The 18,544-nt window shown below is 40.2% G+C and overlaps 1 protein-coding gene across 3 annotated transcripts in view; it reads right to left on the bottom strand.

Annotated features, from left to right (window-relative positions):
• Nucleotides 1-744: 744 nt before the first annotated feature.
• The window catches only part of SLAIN2 (SLAIN motif family member 2), a 54,497-nt gene continuing 36,697 nt past the window's right edge, over nt 745-18,544 (bottom strand). Inside the window, exons 7-9 of one of the 3 annotated variants that reach the window (XM_084758415.1) lie at nt 12,086-12,166; nt 4,659-4,974; nt 745-3,683 (exon numbers count right to left, since the gene is read on the bottom strand). In XM_084758415.1, coding sequence (XP_084614541.1) covers nt 3,617-3,683; nt 4,659-4,974; nt 12,086-12,166 — 464 coding nt within the window. In that variant the 3' untranslated portion in view covers nt 745-3,616. The remainder of the gene's footprint in view (nt 3,684-4,658; nt 4,975-12,085; nt 12,167-18,544) is intronic. The other 2 variants (XM_084758416.1, XM_084758417.1) reach the window with 2 other exon arrangements.

The raw sequence follows: 18,544 nt of genomic DNA, 5'->3' as shown, positions 1-18,544 counted from the left end.
ACTTCTCATTCTTTTTTTTTTTTCCCCCAGACAGGGTTTCTCTGTATAACCTTGGCTGTTGTCCTGGACTCGCTTTGTAGACCAGGCTGGCCTTGAACTCACAGAGATCCGCCTGCCTCTGCCTCCCAAGTGCTGGGATTAAAGGCGCGCACCACCATGCCCGGCTAGACTTCTCATTCTTAACTGAGTATACTAACAATTATTTCAAGTGGTTCTTAGAGTCTTCAGCTGTCTTGGGGGAAGAATTCCAAGGTGGGTGTCACTTTTCTGTGTCATCAGTAAGACAAACTGTAATGCAGGTGCAAGCATCTCCTATCAAACAAGTGGAACTCATCGCTGAGCACACGTCTTGGTTGTTCCATGCGAGAAAGAGCCACACCATCACCTGAAATAAGCATGTGACTTAAACCGCATGGAGACTGCCTACTGGGAACCTCTGGGGGGACTACCCCTGTTTGCTTTATTGATACTTCTAGCTACGTCTCAACTCAGAGCAGATGAAAACGCTCTAGGAGCAAACCAAATGTGAGGGAAACTGCCATCATTCCAAACGATTCAAATATGAAACGAGGAGAGAGACTTAAGCCAGAATCCTAGTCAGGATCAGGAAGGACAGTAAGAGTGAGTCTGTGTGTTAAAAAAACAACTGAGAAATTTATTAAGACCAACTGTAGGTAATGGGGTTGGGGGAGAGAAGAGATCTTCCCATATCCAGAAATTAATAAAACACTTGGAAAATGAATATAGATTTAATAATAAACATTATGGTCAGGCTGTTTATTAAGGAGGCAACCACATATTACAAGTTCGGCTATAGAAATGTTTGCAAATCAAACTTCATGTGATCTAAAAGGACCATGCATCATACTGTCGAAACTGGACACCTGTACAGCGAATTAAGTCAGTTTAAACATACATAGTCTAGACCATCCTAGAGTTATACAAACATCTGGGGCCACATATGTATTTAATTTTCTTTACTTTCAAAAAAACTTTTTATATATATATTATAAAAGTGATGTTCTGAGATAATTTAAAAAAGTCTCTGACAATTATGAATGGTCCCCAGTTTTACAAAATGTGATTCCCAGGGTATGAAAACCAAGAAGAGTCAACTCTTCACAGAGGTTTTATACTATACAAACAAGTTTTGTAGAAAAATGATCCAGCAAATGCTTGAGTTAAGAATATTTATATTTTTCCAATTCTTTACACTTTTATTAACACACTTACAAAAAATAACATCCAAACACTGAGAAAATTAAATAACTTTGGAAGCAGAGGTCATAGTTTCTGCTGACATATAAGTGACAATTCTGGGCTGTTGGCACAAAATAATCAACATTCATAACCCCGTACTACTATATATCAAACATAAGTTAAAATCATAGGCACTAGTTTATCAAATCCACATTTCTTCTGTACGACTAACCACAGTAAATCCTTAGGGTTTTCCCAAACAGAAAAACTGGCAATACACAAAGGCTTTTTCTAGTAAAAAGGCAATTTTTCTCTTTAGGAAACTGAAAGCCAAAAGTCTGTGGTAGTACAGCAGCAAGTAAATTAATGTCACCAAACCCAGATCCAAAATACATTTTTAAACAAGTGATGAAATAGTTTAATTAAAAAAAAAAAAGATTATTTTTTTTCTGATGCAGCCATTTAAAAACAACGTTAAATAACCTGAATATTCCTTTTGAAACTGATTATCTAACTTAAAAAAAATGTAATAGATGGTTCATTAAAGTTCCTTTAAATTATTAAATTGCAGCATTTATTTTTTTTGAACTTTTACACTGAACAGAGACCTGTTTGCTGTGTGCACATGTGACTCCACAGAGACAGCTGCTACTTCTTTGCTACATGGACACGAGACACTCCCCACCGACGCACACGTGTTACCTTCCTTGGAAAAGCAACAACAGTTCTTAGTTTATCATTATGGACAACTGTGACCCCTCCTTTCCCTCTCACCCGTTCAGCTGCAAGGACACAGTGTCTCCCATGCTACACCACAGTACCCAGCTCTGGGGCTGCTTGTGCTAGCTTGCTCATTTCCCATGTCTCCCTGCTGGTCCAGCATGGTCAGCCATGGCAGACTGGGTCTCTGTCATCAACTTGATGCTTTCCTGAGCAGGAAGCTTTTCCTCTTTCTCTGCATCTCTACTTCCAACTCACAGAACATCCTCTACTTACAGGAAATGAGTTCAAATCCCTCCACCTTTACGTGACCCAACTGCCAGTAACAGTCCAGATTAAGTATTGAAAAAAAAATAGACCTCATTATCAAAACTGAGAAGTCAGCTGGAATTATAGTTTGGTAATAATCCAATAAAACCTAAACAGCTGATTTCAAGGGAATATATATACACATATGCCATTTGAAATCAAGTACTTAGCAAATTACAGTCAGATGGTTTGATAGCAAACAATGCAAACATTGATGTAAGGCAGAATCTTAAGTCAAAAGGGACAGTATTTTAAAAAGGTACTTCACACAGTTATTCAGTTTCAAGTGGACTGACTACCACATAACAGACCGTTATGCCATGTAAGAGCAACAACACAACTGTCATCACCAGAGAGTTCTGTAGTTAGGTGCATAGATTTCCCTTCCTCTTGCGGTATGGTTTGATTCCAGGTTGTAAGTTCTGAGGTGTTATTTTATCAAGAACAAAGATACATATAACTGTTCTTTACATCAAAGGAACCTGGTAATGGTTTAGTTCTGTGATAGAAAACAGCATGTGAGTAAGCTGGCTTCAATAGCAAAGGCCATCTTTCCTGAGCCAGGAACGACACAGTTTAGAAGGATTGTGTAACTGATAGTGAGCCCTTTTGGCAATCAAAACAAGCACACGCGAGTCTGGGATGTTGATGCAAGGCGTGCACTGTGACACCATCTGGACGTGGCTATATGTGAGCTATCGCTAAAACATAAGATTTAAAAGAATGATAATTTTCCCAAGTTGCAAAAGCAACTTACAAAAGTTTCTCCCACATAGGTAGCATGTTTTAGCTCTTTAGCTGAGGTTCTTCCTTCCTTCCTCCCAATCTTTATAATTTACTGTATCCTGAAGGACTAATACAACAATTTAATTAATCAGAATATTAGTTCTTCTTAACACAATATTTATTGATACTATTTGTACAGTAAAGTAGGTTGAGGTTTTGGATAGCCTGAATTCCCCATCTTCCCATGAACAAAGGTTCTCTCTTTACAAATGGGCATTTCTCTTTGGCATCCATTAGGTATTTGCCCAGATGTTGGCCTCTGTCAAACAAAACATGAACCGTGTTTCTAGTGAACAAAACTAAGAGTGACTCCGTGGAGCGATTGCATGATCACCAAACATAACTGATGTCACGTGGTACTAAAGTGCTGCTTTGCTGTCTCTGTCAGTTTGTGCTAGTTAAGACAGAGAGGCTGGAGTTTACAACTCCCAAGAGTCTCATCTGAAGATTCTGCATATAAAAGTTGGTTTCGGCTCGGTGAAGGGGTATCCATGAAGCCGTGGGCCTCTGCTTGGTGAAGGGGTATCCAAGAAGCCGTGGGCCTCTGCTCGGTGAAGGGTATCCATGAAGCCGTGGGCCTCTGCGTCCTCGTCTCTGCTGGTCAGTAGCAGCCATCTTTCCAACTGTCATCTCTCATGCTACCATAGGTCTTAGGAGCTGGCAATGATCTGAAATAAAGGAATTTTATGATTTTTATATCTGTACAAAATATAACCATACAATTTGTTACATATGTCTTCATTATTTTCCAGGTGGCAGAGTCACATGAGGGCTACATCAGGAAGCACTAAGGCCACAGCTCTAAACTATCAGATCAGGCTCTCCTAGCTCAGCAGCCTCACATCTCTCACATGTTAGCCCCTAATCCCTTTCTGTTAATGTGGCTGTGGAATTAAAACAAGAGGAAAGAAAGTCCCTAACACACAAACAACCAATCTATTGTGAGGCGATGACTGTGACAATGCAGGCGTAGGTTACCACCACCAGAGTAGCAGGCAGTATGGGGCGCTGGGTAAAGAAAGGGTTTTGAAGTCAGACAAACTTGTAACTGACAGTCTTACTTGCATGTACTCAGGAAAATCAATTTCACTAAATTTCAAAATATTCCTCTAAAAAATAGGAGTACTTATTACCATGACAATTAGACAAGGTAAGAAGTTATTTAGCACAACACAAAACCATAGCATTCTCCTACCAAAATCCGTAAACGTGGCTCAGAATCTCTGCAGTAGGAGGTGGATCTCTACATTTATAACAGCTCCACAGGTAACTGAGTTGTAGCAATTAAAAAAAAAAACACACGTCTACTCAGGGAACACAGCCAGAACTCCCCTTGTGCTTTTATTATTTTTATGATTGATCTCAAAATGAACAAGTGTCACAACTGACTCAAGTGTCCTTAGCAACCTTGTCCTGGGAGTCTCCTGAGACGCTTGCTTCATCATGTTGGGCATTTGAACAAGTTGAGTCTGAACCAAGGTGGTACAATATCCAAATGGATACTTCTCAAAAGGAGGCAATGCCATACTTAACTGCACTAGCGCAGTGGCACCCACGATGGCTCTCCACACTCATGAATGCAGAGACACGACTGAGTGCAGTTCACCCACGCTCACAGGCTCAAATGTGCTGAGCACACTTACCTGCGAACAGGCTGTGCAAGCTTGCTGCGAGGCACTGGTATGCCCCCTGCAGAAGGGGCGCTCGGCCGGGGCAGGCCACTCCTCATTGCAGTTGTCCCTGCAGGTCTGGTTAGAGTGGCGCTGTTGATATTGCTGGAAGGGTTTGCTGGGACTGTGTTCTGCACCACGGGAGGCCCAGGCGAGGAGGTGGTTTGTGTGAACTGTGTAGTTTCTTGGCTACCAGAACCAGAGCCATGGTTACTAAATGCTTTCACTGGTTGACGAAGAGCCAATGGAGATGGTGCTGCAGGGGAGCGGAACTTGCCTGGAGAAGGTACTGCATGCAGAACAGCAAAGGAGAAACCATTGTTTTCAGAGGCCACCCACTAACAGTGAAACCACTGTTTGTTACCCATGATGACTGAACACTAAAATATCTATATGACGAGGCTCAAATAAAGGACTTTTCTGGTCTAATAAGAAAAAGGATACCCCCTTTTTTCTACTGTCCTTGAAAAAAGTGCGTTAGGCCAGGTGTGGTGGTGCATGTTTTTAATCCCAGCACTTGGGAGGCAGAGGCAGGCGTATCACTGTGAGTTCAAGGCCAGCCTGGTCTACAAAAGTGAGTCCAGGACAGCCAAGGCTACACAGAGAGACCCTGTCTTGAAAAAAACCAAAACCAAAACCAAAAATGAAAAAGGTACCTTAACTAACATTAACTTGGATCACACAACAGAAAGACAGGTGGGGCACAGCACCACAGGGACCAGCAAGATGGCTCGGTGGTTAAAGGCTTGCCACATATACATAGAAGTCCAAGTTCAATCCGAGGGAGCCACATAAAGTAGGAACTGACAAAGTTGCCTCCTGACCTCCATATACATTGTGGCATGCAACAATACCCCCACCACAGCAATGTTTCCATGTGCGTGTGTACACGCAATGCAATAATAAATAAGGAGTAATAGGGCCACATGAGAGCATTCTAGAGGTAAAAGATATGTTGGGTATCCATGTGAACAGAAATCTGATGACTAGAGCCTCAAAGCCACATAGCATGGGGTAACTAGAAATCAAGAGTTAACAGTTACTATTATTTTAAAATATGGCTGAGTGGGTGATGGTGCTTGCCTTACATATGTGGCAATCTTAATTGATTCCCTGGAACCCCTGGCAAAAGGAGAGAAATAACTCCTGAAAGTTGTCCCGCCACACATGTGCGTGCAATCCAGGAGCACATCAAAAGATCTATAAAGTCATCGGATGTCAAGTGTATTAAAACAAATGCCAGATACATAATGCGAAATGTACAATCTGCATTGCTTTCTAAGTGAAGACAGGACTCAAACACATTTTACTATTGCAATAGGCCATTTTGAGATAAGTTAAGATCTCTTGGGGTACACACTGACCATTCTGTGCTTCTTCGTGTTTGAACACATCTCTGAAAGGGTTTTAGTTTCCTCAGAGGGCCATGCACAACAATGCACAATTCAACTATTACCTGAATATGCTTTATCAAATACAGAACCTTGGTGATACAGTAGGGTAGAGGGGTATGTGGACCATAGGCAGAAAGCTAACTGTTCTCAGACACTTCCCTTAGTTTCAGGAGGGATGCTTGGGCCACAGTAGTGGGTCAGTGTACACTATTTTGTTTTCTCCACTTGTCAATCCATCCACAGGACAGAGGCACTGTAAGCTCTACTTAGAAATGGAGGAGAGGAAAGATGTGGTTAATTCTGATGATCAGTCTCACTGGATTGATGTGCTTAGGTTAGTGAAGCAGACTGCTAGTATGTATGCGAGCGTTTCCACAGAGGATCAAACAAGGCTGGGAGACAGCTCCGAATGCGCATGTGTGTGGGGGCAACAGGACACAATGAGGAGGCGCTGGTGGAATAAAAGGGGGAGGGAGCTAGCTAACACAAGCACTTTCTCTCTCTGCTTGTGGCCCCACAATGCCAGCTACTCTGCTCTGCCACACCCTCCCTGCCAACACTGACTTGGAAGCTCTAAGATGAAGAACCAGAGAGGCCAGCCGGAAACCCAGCTTATTAAGGAGGGCTGAGAGGCCAGCCTGCTACTAGGCTCCTAAGACTGGATGAGCTCATGAAACATTTAAGAAGTACTCAGCCATAGAGCATAGCGATTTCTGTAGGAAGAATGCTCAGAACGCTGGATCTAAGAGTCTGCTGTGAATGAATCGTTCTGAAACCCTGTGGACTCTTGCTGCTTTCTGAACACACTGGACTGGAGATCAGAGAGGGGGTCTCAGGCAGATCAAACTTATCTTGATGAGCAGAGAAGAGAAAAATAAAACTCTGAGAGAGAGAGTGTTTTAGAGGAGGGAAGTGCTTAGAAGACCTTCAGAACTCTGCTTGGGGGCCTAGTTGAACCTTCAGTAAATCCTGGGCTGAGTATACAGAGTGAAATCCTGCTTGCGGACAAATGACTGCAGCCCTGTGAACTGAACAGCTGGCAAAGGTCACACAGATCGGCTACTGGAGAGCCCTTGCCAAACCCAGGAGATGTCAGAGAGTCCAGGAGGTACTCTAAAAGGATCGAGCCTTAACTGGGAGGCAGGGAAGGAATGAGGGAAAAAAAAAAGATACCCAAAATTTGCTCTAACAAAGCTTATAAAACAAACTTCTAAATAGATGTGTTCACAAGCTACCATCTATGTGGGCAACTGCACTGTGTGTAAATAAGATTACATCAGAACATACCCATTCATTTACACATAAACCATGGCTGTTTTCAAGTTATATCATGTGGTTGAGAAGTTGTGATAAAGACCATATGGCCACAAACCTAAAAGAGTTACTATCTGGTCTCTGAGAAAATATTATATTATATAGGCTTAAATTGATCTGATATGATAAAGCCCAACAATATTTAACAGAAGATTAACAATATCCACCACAGAACAATGTGATCATCCACACTGTCCACTATGCAGCAGGCAATCACAGAGCACACAGTGGAGCAAGGAAACAAGGAAAGCCAGGAAGCACTTAGTCCAGAGGGGCCCAGGCTCACGGACACACACGCTGAAATGTTACGAGGAGAGGGATGTTTTCAGGAAAGCCATATGGAGCTTTTTAAAGATGAAGAACTTAGAACCAATGTGCTAAACTGTGTTATGGGATTATCGCAGCGTAGATGCTGGGGAAGAGGCACTAAGAACGCTAAACCCAAAGCACAGAGCAGAAAGAAGACACATAAAAGGGCAGAGGCCTCAGTGGACCACGGGCGGTATTAATATCTTTTAATATATGCACTGAGTCCCAGATTGGGGAGAGACAGTATGGTGAGCAAGGCCATGGGATAAAGGCATGAACTCACTCACAGGGTTGGTGCCAGGGCAACTATCTAAGCCTGACAACCTGTTTGGTCCCTGCAACCCAGAGCTGAAGGAGAAAACTGACTTCCCAAAGCTTCCTCTGCTTCCACACTCATGCTGTGGCACACGCATGAGCATGTGCACAATGCATTCATGCACACATACACATAAAAAAAAAAAGACGTAAGTGGAAAAAGCCAACCAAACAAAAAAATCTCACATTGCCTACGGAGAAGGAGCAGGGTGAAGCAAGAACTCTGCACTAGGAACGTCACAGCCAGATTTCTGAGAACCAACAAGTAACCTTTTCCTCTTTTATTCTCCTCCCACATAATATATCCTTATTACATTTTCCCTCCTTTGTGCCTCCCAGCTCCTCCCCACCTCCACTCCCATATGGATCCACGTGCCCCCCTTCTCTGTCACTAAGGGGATGACTCAATGGCTAAGAACATTTGGAGTTCAGTTCCTAGGCCCAACATGGCAGTTTACAACTGTCTTTAACCTCAGTTCCAATAGATCCAGAACCCTCTTCTGGCTTGCACAGGTACTGGGTATGCATGTAGTGTACATACATACAGGTAGGCAAAACATCCATACACATAAGATAAAACTTTAAAAAGAGAGAAGGGCTGGAGAGATGGCTCTCTGGGTAAGAACCCTGGCTGCTCTTCCGAAGGACAACGGTTCGATTCCCAGCACCACATGGTAGCCCAAGGCTCTCTAGTCCCAAAGGATCCAGCATCCTCTTCTGGACTGGACTCCAAGGGAACCACACATGTGTACATGGTGCACAGACATACATACAGGCAAACATGTGTACACATAAACATAAATCAATCTTGAGGAAGAGGGAAGAGTGGTTAAAATATCAGACTTCTCAACAGAAATGATGTAATGGAATAACATCATTAAAAACGCCTGCCCGAGAGGCTGGCGAGACGGCCCAGCAGTTAAGAATGTTTACTGCTCTTGCAATGGATCAGGTTGGCTCTCAGCAACCATGCTAGGCATCTCACAAGTGCCTGTAACTCCAGTTGCAGAGGATATAATGTCCTCCACAGACACCTACATGCACGAGTGCTCATCAGCACATAGGAGCGCACACACACACAACAAGTAGCTAAGTTAAAAGGCTGTTCTATGTTCATACAAATAACTTTAAACGCAATATAAAGATGTTTAAGAACAGCAAAAATGAATCAACCCCCCCCCAAACCAAAGCAACATCAACAATAATGGAAAAAAAAAAAGAGGGAATTTGTTGTTAGTTCCACTGAAAGAACTGTTAGAGGGCACTTTTAGGAAGAAGCGAACTAATGCCGTGTGCCAATCAATCTGAATGAAGCTGTGAGAAAAGGCAGCAGGAGTTTTATCACTGGATGGTCAGCACGTAAAGTAAAGTGGCTACAGTGGGCACTGGCTTCAGACCCTGGAGGCAGTCTCCAATTCACGATCATCAGCAATGGAGTCAATATTTTACACTGACAGAGACCGAACCCACAACCTTGGGCATGCTAGGCATGTGCTTTACCGAGTTACATCCCAGCCCCTGGTTTGAGACAGGATCTCACTACATATTCAAGCGGGCCTTGAACATACATCCTTCTGCCTCCACCTTCCAAGTTACAGGCGTGTAACTGCATATGCAGCTAAGCTAGTGTGGAGAAGGGTGTAGTAACAACTCCCATGACACACCACCACAGCATATGAGAGCCTGGATTACTAAGTAAGATGAAAACAAAACAAGAAAACCCCACAGAACACACACAGACTCCTCCTTTACCAGGTAAAGGCATGAAGAGATGCAGGAATTCCAGTACCCAAAACACTAGAAATTGTTGGAGTAGGTAGTTTGCAGTTTGAGAGTTTGGCCTCACAAAAATAATGTAACCCCTTTAGAAATTTGGTCAAAAGGAATGGTCTCTAAAAGTAATAAGCACAAGATTAAATCCTTAAGTAAAAATGTAAAATCACACAAAAGAAATACTTTTGAAGTATGTATTAGATTTCATCCTACTATAAAGGGCACAACTTACTTTTTCCGCTGTAACGCTGTACCCCTGGCAACCCCCTCACTTCTTCCCTTCAACTCTTCCACCTCTGATATCCTATTCTACTTTCTACTATAAGGTAGTTTTGAGTCTTAAGGTCCATCCATATTGTCACAAAGCATCTCATTGTGGCCTTATTCTGACATATCCAAATATCCAAGCATCCACTGAGGATGCTCAGGCTAATTTCAAATTTTAGCTCTTATAAACAGCACTTCAGTAAGCAAGGAGATGCTTGGTCACAATCTATTTAGTCTCCCTTTTCATATGTACTTCCAGTAATGTGTGTTTCATTGGTTTGAGCCAACAGTTTTCATTCTTGTAAAAGGTTTCTTTTTTAACTTACTGTGTGTATGTGTGTGTGTGCCCCTGTGGACACCAGAAGAATGTACTGGGTCTCCAGAGTTTGGAGTTACAGGTGGTTGTGAGCCGCCTGAGTGGACGCTGGGGCCTGGGAACCGAGCTCAGGTCTTTCGGGAGACTACCCAGCAAGTGCTGTTCACCTCCGAGCTCCGTCTCTAGCCATCAGTTTTAGATTTCATCTACTGGCTTTCTAAGAGCTTAACTATGATCTAACTTACTTGCTGTTCAACCTCCTATGCGTCCCCCTTCTGCCAATAAAACTATATTGTAATTGTGTTTAAATCTAGTTGTGTTTATGTTATCATGATGTAAGCAGTTATGCTTTACTTCCTTTCTTGTAAATTTTCAGATAATAAGATCCCTTTCTATAAACACCAAACCACCTCCTCCTCATTCTAAAGAACAAGCCCTATGCAGCGTGTTATTCCTGTGAGTATCTAGCATTTAGTACATAAGCACGCACCGTGCTACTGTTTGACTCCCCCTCTTTCCTACAGAGCCTACTCTTGAAAACAAATTACAATCACAAGCTAAATCACTGCGAACACCGTCAGCCTGTTTGAGAGTGTAAGGGCTGGAGGGCTGGCTAAATGAGCTGCAGGTGGCTCAGCGGCGAAGAGCAGCACGGCAGCTCACGATCCAGTGCCCTCTCCTAGTCTCCTAGTGTGCAGGCATACATGCAGACATAAATAAATACATCTTTAGAAAAAAAGGCTGGGACTTACATATGAGGGAGAATATACGATATCTATTTTTAATCAGCTGGGCAGTAGCCACATCTGTAATCCCAGCACCCGGGAGGCAGAGGCAGGTGGATTTTTGTGAGTCCGAGGCCAGCCTGGTCTACAGAGCTAGTTCGAGGACAGCCAAGACTACACAGAGAAACCTTGTCTAAAAAAAAAAAAAGTATATAGTGTTTTGCAATCATACTAACCACATCTTTTCCCCCCTTTAAATAAATCAAACATCAAAATTTCTCTCTCCTCAGGCTTTTCTTACTCTCACAGGGCAGATTCCCCTGTCACTGCATGGTTTGTTCTGTCTCTTTTCTCTGAGGTACCTGCTCATTCTCAGAACTGCTAGTTTAGCCTATGCCACTGTTTCTCTCAATTCTTTTGTCTTTCACCTACCAACATACTCTGTCTTTTGGAACCAATATTATCTAGTTTTAGCACCCAACTTTCATATATTTCTCCAGCACTTAGTTCTTACAAAAGCTACCACTGTATGGCCAGTCTTTCAAATGTAGTCACTGAACATAAGGACTTGCATCTTAACTTCACTCAGCATCTACTGCAAAAGTGTTCCACCTTATGCTGCAGGTAAGTAAACCCAAAGACCAGTACTGGAGGAGAACCACTAACAGACAGAATGTGCCATTTAGAGTACCTATTTGTCTAATTCTCACTAATTTAAAACAATAATCTTTAGTTTTAGATTAGCAGGAGAAATGATAAACTATCATTTAATCCTTTCAGAACAAATCAATACATACCTCTGAAGAAAATAGGTTTCTTCTGGAATTATCCATACAACAGGGAATTAATCTGCATTATTTTATTAAGAAAAAAAAAAAACCAACTTGAAATGTGCCCTACAGGCACCACTGACTCAGAAATCCAGAAGGTGCAAGGTTTATTTACACTACTTGCTGAAATTCAAACTCAAGAAGAGGCTGTAGTTACCTCTTTTTGTAGATGAAGGTGGAAGCAACTGTTTGGCTTTGAGGGAAGAACGAGGCAAACTTTTCAGCCTTTGAGAAGCTGCTGAAAAACAAGGAAGTGTAATATTTGCTGGGAAGTACAAGGTGAAGGCTACACCTGCTGCAAACCCGAACACTTAAAAGAGATTTATTTAAAACTCATCAAGGAACAGAAACGTTAGAGCTCTCGAAGCGCAGGAATTTTTAAGTGATGCTTCGTGCATTGCGTTGCAAAAGAAAGGGGGCAGAAATCTTAGTGCCATTGCATATTTTTAGAACTAGGTTTTTTTTGTAGGTAAAAAAAAAACCCTCTAATATGTCAATTGGCTGGAATATCAAAGAGAAAACAAGCCACCAGCAAACATGCTACAGATGCAAAGAATACAAATACAAGGATAAAAGTGATGAACACAAGCACACAATAAAAAGTGGACACAGTACCTGTTCAATGCAGAAAAAAATAAAAAGAAAGAAAAAAGGAGGGAAAAAAAGCACATTTTGGCAAGCAATTATTGGCAGATGAATTGCTCCAAAATCAAACAGTAATTTCCATTCTCAAAAAGGAGAAGAAAACTCAGAACCAGACAAGTCCTATCACAATCTGGCTACTTTCATGTGTTCAATGTTATCTTGCTGTAAAATCCAACTAGTTTGTACCTCAGGTCTGGTAGTAACATGTCTGGTCTGTGTATATATGCATACAGTGTGTGTGTGTGTGTGTGTGTGTGTGTGTGTGTGTGTGTGTGTACACACACACTGACAAGTCTAGATGAGTTAGGACGTCTGCTTTGTGATGTCATTAACGAAGACTGCACATAAGACAGCCCCGAGCTTCTCAAAGTTAAGGAGCACCAACTACTGCAATACAGAGTCACTCTGCTCCAGTGGTTTCCAATCAGTCCCAGTCCAGTCACCTAGTGAAGTAGCTCTAAACTGCCATTCTACTGGTCAGAAAAATAGACTTTTAGGAACTATGTCCAAAAGAATAAAATAGAAACAACAAAACTACCAAGGTTCTATCTCTACAAATCTGTCTATGTAGGGCATAAAAAAAAGGCCTTCAGGTGGTAAAGGGATACTGGATGTATCATTACAGAGAACAGGGGGGCTGTTATCTCTATCAAAGCAAAGCACTCATATGTCCTTACTGAGACAACTTTTAAAACAGGAATATGTACCTAACTTCTAAGTTTTCATCACTCTAAACCTCACTGCAGCAACATGGTGTTTGATGCCAATGTAACACAAACGTGATCAGGGAAACAAGCAAAAACTTCTCTATACTTGGGGGAAAATATAGCTATAACCACAGAATTATAGGATACTATTATCAAATGTTATCCAGCTACGTATTTGTCCACATGTTCTCTGTCATTCACATATCCACCCACCCACCCGTCCATCCACTCTTATTTTCATTTATTCAAACAGAGGGGTATTCCAGGTACCCTGTTTGGGTAAAGTAGACTCAGTAGGAACTTTTCTTATTCTTATTTAAGAAAGGGAGAAATGAAAGTAAAGTAGCAAAATATCAGCCTTCCATATAGTGATGAATGCTAGGCAGGAAAGGAAGTAAGAAAGGAAGAGGAGACTGGAAGTGTAGTTATACACAGGGCAATCCATAAAGATCCCCTCAAGAGGACATCTGCTCGCAGATCAACTGAAGAGTAGGAGGCAGCCACGTGGGGCTCTGGAGAAGGCATCGCAGACGGGGGAAGAAGCAACAGCAGAGAAAGCTGAGATAGGGAAGATCAAGTGTTTAAAGAACATAAGGTGGCCCAGATGTAGATGGCCAGAAAAGAAAAGCAATGAGCATATGTGGGCAAACTATAAGCCATTATTTGTCCTAAAGTCATACTATTCTCATGTATGTTTGTGCACAAGCAAGCACATAAGGCATGGCATGGTGTATGCATGTCAGAGGACAACTTGCAGCAGTCATTTCTCTCTCTGCCATATGGGTCCCAGTGTTACTGAACTGAGGGCATCAAGCCTCCATGCTGAGCCTCACGTCTGTCCTCTGCTTCCACAGCAGCCCTGGGTTTCCATCCTTGGGCACGGGAAGGCACAGGCTATCTTACATATAAATCACATTTCTACTGAATAATACACATGTGACTGACAATTGTACAAAATGTAGAGACTCATGTAATTCCTGTTAAATAAATTATACTTTTTTCAGTCAAAGCTTTACAAAACTGTGGCCAAAATAAGTGGCTCTTACACTTGTATATGCCTTAAAAAAAAATCAATTAAGACACAACAATGAGTCTGGGCCTCTACTCTAAAATGTAATCAATGCCAAGTGTTCAAGGCCTCAAATCACTATGTTTATAAAATCTTTTTGATTAAGGTAACTGATACGATATTACATATTAAACTGGTGGTCTTTAAATATTTTACTACTCTTAGATTAGCTAATTGTGTAATTATTGCATGTAATATAATTTATTTTAATTCATGTTTCAAAATAATGCAAAAATGGAGAATAACCATAGTGCTTTGGTAGTAGGTGTAGCCTTGAAAGGATTCCTTTCTTGTGGGCCTCAGAAAATCAGCTACACACAGGATATCAACTGCCTTGGATACTTCCCAGTAAGAGCAGAGGAGAAGACGTTAACTGCTCCCACATGCCTATTTTCTGGGTCATGTGTATTCTGTGTAAAACTATTCCTGCACTGGGCAAATCATCTACGGTTCAGTCTCAAATCATGCCTCCGCAGAACCATCCATGAGTGTTTTGCAAGAGGCCTATGCATGCGAGTTCGGCTGGAAGTGTCTCTAGACAGTAGAAGGGGCTGCTGGGCGGGGCAGTTCGGTCTTAGTTGTGTTACACTCTAGATATGTGGGCCTGCATAATTCACTTGCTTACATATATCTTTGCCTTCTACAAAAATAAATGTGAATTTGTGAGGCTCAAATGCTATAATGCATGTAAAAATACCATAGGCATTATAAAACAGTAATCAAACTTTGGATATTAAAAAAACCATTAGACTGTCTTAAGGCGGTCATCTATTCTTTTTCCTTACTTATAAACCATTAATCCCTATATTTTTCTGAAAATTAAACTTTCACCCATACTTTAGTAATGTTAGAAAACAAAATATTGTCCTTTTGAAAAACTCTGCCTCTAACAAACACCTTTCCCTTTCGGTGGAAAACAAAAAACTGCTCTGGTTTCTTAAATGCTCTGGTTTTCTTAAACTTTTTAAGTTATTCACATTTTACACATATAAAAGTTGAAAATATATCAGCACTGTCATAATCCTCATATTTGAATGCTAGCATCCACAATAATGCAGCCATAGCAAATAAGCATATGAAAATAGTGACTGGCATAGTGACAAGGCAAAGTGGCCCAGGGGGTAGAAATCATCAGCCTGGCAAAGTTAGCTTCATGCAGACCAGCAAATGAGACCAAAGCTTTACTATTCATAACTGGAGAAAGAATTACTTAAAACAAAATAAGACAGACTAATAACTTAAGTGTATAGTGAAACAATATACCAATTTACTATATAAAACACATAAAAATTGCTATTATACTTTTACGTGTACTTTTATATCTACTTTGATAATATATATCAAAGTAAAATTAGAAAAACTCTATATTACATAATTACATACACAAAGCACAATTATATATATTTATATATTATCTATCAAAAATATGTAAAACTTCAAGAAAACAGATAACCATGATATATAAACTTAAAACAAAAATCTAAATTTATATTCAATATACTTTAAAAATAGTTTTAAGCCTGTTAATATTCTGGATTTTCTACTTTCCAAATACATTTTTAAAAATATATTTAATTTATTTATTTATTACATATACACACCAGAAGAGGGCACCAGATTTCATTACAGATGGTTGTGAGCCACCATGTGGTTGCTGGGAATTGAACTCAGGACCTCTGGAAGAACAGCCAGTGCTCTTAACCTCTGAGCCATCTCTCCAGCCCCTCCAAATACATTTGTACAGTGCTTTTGTGGGCATTTTTAGTAATAAGCAAATATTACTGTAGTTGAGGATATAAGAAAGAACAAGCATATGGGTTTTTTTTGTTGTTGTTTTTTTTTTTTTTTGGTTTTTCGAGACAGGGTTTCTCTGTATAGCCTTGGCTGTCCTGGACTCACTTTGTAGACCAGGCTGGCCTCGAACTCACAGCGATCTGCCTGCCTCTGCCTCCTGAGTGCTGGGATTAAAGGCGTGCGCCACCACTGCCCGGGATGTATGCATTTTTTAAAAGGACGACAGTCCAACTTCTGTCTATATGATTTTTACCAATGCTGAAATACAACTTTGTAAAACTGTATATTTTCCACATAATAAACTAGTAACTAGAAAACCATGTTTTCCCTATACATTTTCCTCAAATATCAACTACTAAGAAGGAAGAAAAAAATAATTCTAGAAGAATAACATGACTGTATAATGACAACTCTGCTGCTAAAGAAAGCAGATAATTATCAAAGACTTTAATATACATTTTCTATTAACACTTGTTAACAGATCTATTATTTTAGTCCTAGGTTCTCAGTATGTCAGCTCTTTCATTGCCATAAAGCTTTAGGAGGCTAAAATAGTCCAAAGTAAGGGGATGAGGGTAGAAAATTTAGGCAGAACTGGTTTTATTATATAGGAGGCTGTCTAGAGATTTATCATGTAGAATTTTGAGAAATCCAGATCTTAATAATTCATACTAATACAGTAGCATCCTTGAAGTTGGGGCCAAGCACAAATGTTTAACTTAGTGTAGGGGTGCTATGAAGGCATGGCTATAATACTTGTGAGGACTATAACTCCTTAAAGCCATATTTCATGTCACATTAATATGGTAGGTTGTTGTTTGGTATAAAGAAAGTATTTGAGGGGGAAGCTCCTAGACACAAGATATTTTTTATATGTCAAGTTAACTTGTGAGTTTAAAGACATAAAATGTAGCATTCTTTATTTCAGGGACAATAGAGTTTAAAGTCTACTTTTAAATATATTTTACATTTTTATGAATTCATGCTTCTACTAGCAATGATTATCTATTCTGTTGGTTTTTTGCTTTTTTTATGTATCAAGTCTTCAGTAAGTAGAGTATAAAATTTATCTTGTACAAAAAACATTTTAGTAGATACCAAGTAGAATAAGGTATACAAATGTTGATTAACAATTTCCACAGTGCTTTAAATTGTCTCAAACTCAGACCAAAAAAAGAGAAAGAGATATTTCTATATGATCTTTATACCTTGGTAATAAACCATGGATGTGAGAAATCTCTATAGTGGACTTCACATTCTAGAGCTAGATCAACACAGTCTGAACACCAACCTGCCACTTATTAAGGTGTATAACCACAGGTTAAGTTATTTATATATTGCATAGAAATAATTCCAATTTTAGACTTTTTTAAACTTAATTTTCTTTTGGTATGGTTGTTTTGCCTGCATCTGTGTACTACATGTACCTCTGGTGTTCATGGTGGGCACTGGATGCTCTGCAACTGGAGTTACTCATGGCGCAGTCATACGGATGCTGGGAATTTAACTCATCCTCTGGAAGAGTACCCAGTGCTCTTAATTGAAAACCATCTCTCCACACCCTCCTCAATTGCTTTGATTATATACTCATACCTACCTTAGTTGGTAAGCAGCAAATGTTTCAAACCACATCCCTGTATGCAATATACTGTCTGATATTTGCTGAAATATTCATTTTATTTGTTTAGAATTCCATGGTTATACTGTGACAGCTATTACTTCTGTGTGATCATTACTGCTTTTGTTAATGCTCTATGAAAAACTTGCTTGGGAGCTATGTTTTAGCTTCCAATGCTATGTCCTCCCCCAAATCTAATCATTTTTTAATGTAAAATACTGAGCGACTTAAATCTTTCAAGGAATCTATGTCATGCTTGAGTAGAAATGTCTTGTCACAATACTTCCAGTCAAAAATAAAGACAAACATTTATTATGAATAAAGATTTTAAAAGATTACTTCATGAAGACCTGTCCTATTCATGGGTTAGTATTCATCTAGTCACCAAACATAAAGATTACAGTCATGTTATATCCAGGTCTCACTAGATAGAGCAGGCTGGCTCTGACCTGACTGAGATCTGCCTACTTTGCCACTTGAGAGCTGGGGATAAGGGCATGGACTACCACCCCAGGACTCAACTTCATTTACTCTATTTTTAGTTCAGACTTAACCCAATAATTTATCCCAAAGCAATTTAAATAAAATATGTTGATTAATTGTTAAAAAGTGATGATTTTGGTAATATATTACCTCAAATTTTAATCTATATTACAAGTCAAACTAGAAATATGGATTAATCAGACATCAACACTGATAAGTACTACATTGTTTACAAATACATCCCTGGCAGACATAGAGATTAATCATATTAAAAAGAAAAACTTCACATGAACAGATACA

The sequence above is a fragment of the Acomys minous genome (genome assembly GCF_964271855.1).
Source record: "Acomys minous genome assembly, chromosome: 15".
NCBI lineage: Eukaryota > Metazoa > Chordata > Mammalia > Rodentia > Muridae > Acomys > Acomys minous.
This window is presented reverse-complemented; position numbering and strand designations above follow the sequence as displayed.